This window comes from Rhinoraja longicauda, chromosome 7 (assembly GCF_053455715.1).
Source record: "Rhinoraja longicauda isolate Sanriku21f chromosome 7, sRhiLon1.1, whole genome shotgun sequence".
Taxonomy (NCBI): Eukaryota; Metazoa; Chordata; class Chondrichthyes; order Rajiformes; family Arhynchobatidae; genus Rhinoraja; species Rhinoraja longicauda.
In genome coordinates this window covers 8,690,909-8,697,020 of record NC_135959.1, presented here as the reverse complement: position 1 = coordinate 8,697,020, position 6,112 = coordinate 8,690,909, and the positions used below count along the sequence as shown (strand labels likewise).

At 53.7% G+C, this 6,112-nt stretch overlaps 1 protein-coding gene across 1 annotated transcript in view; it reads left to right on the top strand.

Moving 5' to 3' along the window:
- The window catches only part of LOC144595423 (interleukin-5 receptor subunit alpha-like), a 43,818-nt gene that overhangs the window by 18,546 nt on the left and 19,160 nt on the right, over nucleotides 1-6,112 (top strand). Inside the window, exon 2 of the mRNA XM_078402926.1 lies at nucleotides 191-311. Within this exon, the coding sequence (XP_078259052.1) occupies nucleotides 191-311 (121 nt within the window). The remainder of the gene's footprint in view (nucleotides 1-190; nucleotides 312-6,112) is intronic.

The following is a 6,112-nucleotide window of genomic DNA, read 5'->3' as shown; positions in this document are numbered from 1 at the left end:
CTCATTGAATGGCCGTGCTGGTTCGAAGGGCCAAATGGCCTCCTCCTGCACCTATTGTCTATTGTCTATTGTCTATAAACCTTGATTTATTATGATGGGATTGGAATAGAAGAACTCACCTCCACGTTTAATTAAATCTACATGTACAAGATGGAAATATTCTCACTTTTACTTTGTCTTGTTCATTCAGGTGATTTATTTGCCTCAGTTGACAACTTGACTTGCATTTTCTATGGTGATGCCTTCATGAACTGCAGTTGGGATGTTACCGAAAATGCATCGAAGGATGCACAATTCCTTTTGTCCTACAGGTAAAGAAGTATCTCAATCAATGTATATTTCAGAGTCATAAAGACATGGAGTGATACTGTGTGGAAACAGCCTTTCGGCCCAACTTGCCCACACTGACCAACATGTCCCAGCTACAATAGTCCCACCTGCCCACATTTGGTCCATATCCCTCCAAACCTGTCCTGTCCATGGGCCTGTCTAACTGTTTCTTAAACGTTGGGATAGTCCCTGCCTCAACTACCTCCCCTGGCAGCTTGTTCCATACACCCACCACCCTTTGTGTGGAAAAGGTTACCCCTCAGATTCCTATTAAATCTTTTCCCCTTCACCTTGAACCTTTGTCCTCTGGTCCTCGATTCACCTACTCTGGGTAAGAGACTCTGTGCGTCTACCCGATCTATTCCTCTCATGATCACCCGTCATCCTCCTGTGCTCCAAGGAATAGAGTCCCAGCCTGCTCAACCTTTCCCGATAGTTCAGACTCTCTTGTCCTGGCAACATCTTCGTACATTTCGTCTGCACTCTTTCCAGTTTGACAACATTTTGTTTGGTCTTTTGCTGGTTCTCTGCATTATGTTCACCTGTCCATTTGTATTGCATTCCGGATGTTGGGGAAGTCCAGAACAAGGGGACACAGTTTAAGGATAAGGGGGAAGTCTTTTAGGACCGAGATGAGAAAGTTTTTTTTCACACAGAGAGTGGTGAATCTGTGGAATTCTCTGCCACAGAGGGTAGTTGAGGCCAGTTCATTGGCTATATTGCAGCACAGGAGCAAGTCCTTCGGCCCACAATGTCTGTGCCGAATATGATGCCAAGATAAACTAATCTCATTTTAGTTTTGTTTAGTTCAGTTTAGTTTAGAAATGCAACGTGGAAACAGGTGCGATGCCGCCCCGAGCCCGTGCTGACCAGCGATCCGCGTACACTAATACTATCCTATACACGAGGGACAATTTACAATATTTACCGAACCCAATTAACCTACAAGCATCTGTCTGTCTGTCTGTCTGTCTGTCTGTCTGTCTGTCTGTCTGTCTGTCTGTCTGTCTGTCTGTCTGTCTGTCTGTCTGTCTGTCTGTCTGTCTGTCTGTCTGTCTGTCTGTCTCTCTCTCTCTCTCTTTTTTTTTTTTTCATTTTTTCATTTTCAAAGACTTTATTCAGCACATTCACATGATACATCACATCAAAACCACATTCAGGGGTTACAAGTCATCAAATAATCATTATAATACAATGTTGCCTTCATTATTTACAATGCTCTCAACCCCCCGCGGTGACCAGCGCCCACGGAAGGCCACCAGAGTCCCCGTGGTCACCGCGTGTTCCCTCTCTAAGGACACGCGCGCACGGACGTAGGCCCGGAAAAGGGGAAGGCAGCCGACTCTGGCAAGACCATCGACCGCCCGCTGCTTGGACCCGCGAATGGCCAACTTGGCCAGGCCCAAGAGCAAACCGACAGGGAGGTCCCACCCCCCCGAAAGACCCTCCCCACCCCCTGCCTTGTGTCCAAACACTAGAATCGTAGGAGTAAAGTGTAACCAGAACTTGAGGAACAACCCCTTCAGATATTGGTACAGGGGCAGTAACCTCTCACATTCCATATAGACATGGAACACGGTCTCTTCGTCACCGCAGAAAATACAGGCGGTCGGCGAGCCCGTGAACCGGCTCAACAGTTTATTACACACCACCGCTCTGTGCAACACTCTCCACCCCAGGTCCCCGATGTAAAGGGGAACAACTCCCTTATAGAGAGCCCCCCACTGAGGACCGTCCCCGTCTTCAGGTGGTAACACAGACCGCCAAGATGTATCAGGGCGGTGTACGAAAACAAGGAGGTGTAGAATGTGCAGGAGCATTCTGTACAGTGTGCGTCTCTTCGCATCACGAAACAGCACGCTGGGCATCTCGGAAAGGCGGCTCAAGTTGTGCGGAGCCGGCGCCCGGGAGAGATCCCGGAGCCTAGGCCCGATGAGCAAATCTGACAGAGCGGGGGTAAGCTCAGTCAGAACTACTCTAGGCACACGCCTCACCTCGACACCCGCCATGACAGGGTGAGGACCAGCTGCTCCCGCAGCCACGACGTCCACCTCCCTTTGTGGAGCAACACGTCGGCTGAAAACAACCAAATTCCTCACTCTAAGCACGTCCCGATAGAAACTAGGCAGACCCCGTAAGGCGGGTCGACTGATGCCCGCCACCGGCAGCCGCGAAACCCCCCGTAGGCAACAACCCCGACGAAAAAAATACGTGGCCAGAGCGTGCCACCTGGGGGGGTTCTCCGTGTACATATACCTCCGCAGAGTCCTGAGACGGAGAGCCGCCACCTGGGTACGCACGCATACCAAGGACTGGCCGCCCTCCTCCAACGGGAGACTCAGGACTGCTGCGGTAACCCAATGCTTCCTATTTCCCCAGAAGAAGTCCACCAGCTTCTTCTGTAAAGTAGTTGCAAAGATGGAGGGCGGGACAAGAGTAGCCAGCCGGTACCACAACATGGAGGCCACCAGCTGGTTTATGACCAGCACCCTCCCCTGAAAGGAAAGGACTCCAAGCAGGCCTGACCAGCGTCCCAGCCGGGCGACGATTTTCACCTCCAGCTCCTGCCAGTTCGCCGGCCAGGCATCCTCAGTGGGACTCAGGTACACCCCCAGATAGAGGAGGTGCGTGGTGCTCCACGCATACATCGCCATCTCCTCCGGCAGGGAGTCTACCTGCCACTGACCCACTAATAGTCCAGAGCATTTACTCCAATTAATCCTGGCGGATGATGCAGCCGAGAAAGTCCTCTGGCAGTCACGCATCCTCCGCAGGTCACCAGGGTCAGTGAACGTAAGGAGCACATCATCGGCATAGGCTGAAAGAACCACTTCCACCCCCGGACCTGGTAGAGCCAGGCCTGTCAGCTTCCTCCGAAGAAGACACAGGAATGGCTCTACACAGACCGAGTACAACTGACCAGACATGGGGCACCCCTGACGAACCCCCCTCCCAAAATGAATGGGAGCCAACAACACCCCATTAACCTTCACAAGACACTCCGCTGCAGCGTACAAGAGCCGGACCCTGGCTACAAAATGCGGTCCAAATCCGAAAGCTTGCAGCGTCCCGAGTAGGTAGTCGTGGTCTACCCTGTCAAAAGCCTTCTCCTGATCAAGAGACAGGAAGGCTACTGACTGACCAGTGCCCTGAGATAGATAAATCAGGTCCCTAACCAGGTGGATGTTATCCTGAATGGACCGACCAGGGACTGTATAGGACTGGTCAGGGTGAATCAGTTGAGACAGCACAGAGCCTAGGCGATTTGCCATCGCCCGTGCAAAGATTTTGTACTCTGTACAGAGGAGAGAGACCGGGCGCCAGTTCTTCAACAGGCGGAGTTCACCCTTCTTGGGCAGCAGGACAACGACTGCTCTGCGCCACGAGAGGGGCATCTCCCCGGTCGCCAGGCTCTCCCCCAGAACCTTCACGTAATCATCCCCCAGGACATCCCAGAAGGCTCCAACAAATCCCACCATCAACCCATCCAGCCCAGGGGACTTGCCCCTCCTGAGCTGGTGCAGGGCACGTGTCAATTCCTCCAATGATAAGGAGTCATCCAGAAGATCAGACACTTCCCTATCTACAGTCGGTAGACCCTCCCACAGGACCCGCTGAGCCTCCCCGCTGCAACCATCTGCGGAGAACAGGGTCCCATAAAAGGACCGGACTAAAGCACTGATCCTCTCTGGATCTGTGACAGAGGAGCCATCATCCGCGAGCAGCTCTACGAGCTGTTTGCGGGCTCCCCGCCCCTTCTCCAGAGAGAAAAAGAAAGGTGACGCTCGGTCCAAATCGTGCAGCATTTGGACCCGCGACCTCACGTAAGCTCCTCGGGACCGCTCAAGCAGCAGGTTCCTCAAGGCTTCCTTCTTCCCCTGAAACTCTCCCCATTCACAGGAGTCCTCACCAATCCGACCCAGGCGAGACTCCGCCCCCGATAGCTCCCTCTCGAGCCTCTCAACCGCTGAGTCCCGCCTTCCGGTCGACCCCCACGTATATTCCTTGCAAAAGAGGCAGATGTGAGCTTTCCCCACATCCCACCACTGCCTAAGTGAAGAAAAGCTCCCCTGCCTCTCTCTCCACTTCACCCAACTCCGTCTGAATGACTCCCGGAAACACCGATCCTCCAGCAGCTTGTTATTGAAATGCCAGTAAGCAGACCCAGCCCGCGTGCGCCCCGGATTGAAGTCCACGCGCACCAGACAGTGGTCCGAGCATGGCACCAGCCGCATTGAGGCCGCTGAGACACGGGAGACAAATGCACCGGAGATATACATTCGATCAATGCGGGAACCGCCCCCCTCAGACCTCCGCGAGAATGCGTTTGAGTCAGGGTGGAGGTTCCGCCATGCATCCACTAGCTCAAAGGAATTAAGCAAGCCTCTCAGTTTCTTTGCTACAGCAGGGGCACACTGAGTACCAGAACGATCTCGCACCTCAAGTGTGCAGTTGAAATCTCCCCCCAGAAAGACACACTCTCCTCTTTCAATAGTGCTCAACAGAGCAGTCACCTCCTGAAGTAGGCAGGCCTGCATCGTGCCACTGCTGGGGGCATACACGTTAATAAAATGCAACGGCATGCCATCCAGACTCACAGCCAGATAGAGCAAACGACCTGGCACCACTTCCTGCACCTTCAGGATCTCTGGCTGAAAAGTCGGGGCCAACAGAAAAGCCACCCCGCTCGAGTTTGTGCTGAGGTGGCTCATGTAAACCCCCCCTTCCCACTCCAGTCGCCAGGTGGGTTCGTCACCGACAACAGTGTGCGTCTCTTGCAGAAAACACACCGCGTATTTCCCCTCTCTCAGGACTTGTAAATGCTGAAATCTGCGAAAGCTCGCTCTACTGCCATTTAAATTTAATGTAACTACTGTGAATTTGCAAACACGTTGGAATTATTTCCTCACATTGCTCTTGGTCACAGAACCATCCTCCTTAAGGAACCTTGAGAAATCCCCAAGCTGATGCCTCACAGACGCAGAAATATCACTATCCTTGCTGCCAAGGATGCTTTCAAGATCCTCAATAAATCCTGGCAGCTCTCCCCACCGCCTCCGCGCTGCTTCAACTTTAGTCTTGTGACTTTTAGATGTTTTGAGAAAGTCCTGAATCTCACGGATAAGGGTTGCGTTAAACACAGCCCTGAAGTCTGGGCGCTCCGCCAACCCACTCACACCTGGAGCAGCAGCCTCCTCTGCACATCGCTCAAGGCCAGTGTCAGAGTCCGTGGGACTACAGCTTGCTGAAAGCTCACTCACCCCACTGCACAGGCCGAGCCCATCGCTCTCCCCCTCCTCCGGCATGACACCACCCCCAGGATCAATGCCGAGGGAGGGTCCCGATGCCTCTGACAGCAACAAGCTGTCCGGTAAAAGGCTAGGCTCCTGCACTCTCCCATCACACCCCACATCTGGGTCTGGGGAAGAAAAAACAGCAGGCACCCCCGGGGTCCCAGGTGTTCTTGGAGTCTCCCCTACTACCTCAACCGATGAGGCATCACACCCCTCATCACCTCCACTGGTTCTAATACAGAGCACAGAGTGGAACGTTTGATCTCCCGCTCCTCCCCCCTCAGGCTGACTCTGCTCATCCCCCATCCCAGGGGGCACATTTCCAGGGGAGTCAAACCCATCAACCGGCGTGCCATCACCCTCAGAAGGCCCCTGAAACGAGGGGACCTCCTCCGACCCAGGGGACACACTCCCAGGGGCATCAACCCCGCTACCCGATGAGATGACTTCCTCGGAAGGCCCCAGAGACGAGGGGGCTGCCACCAACC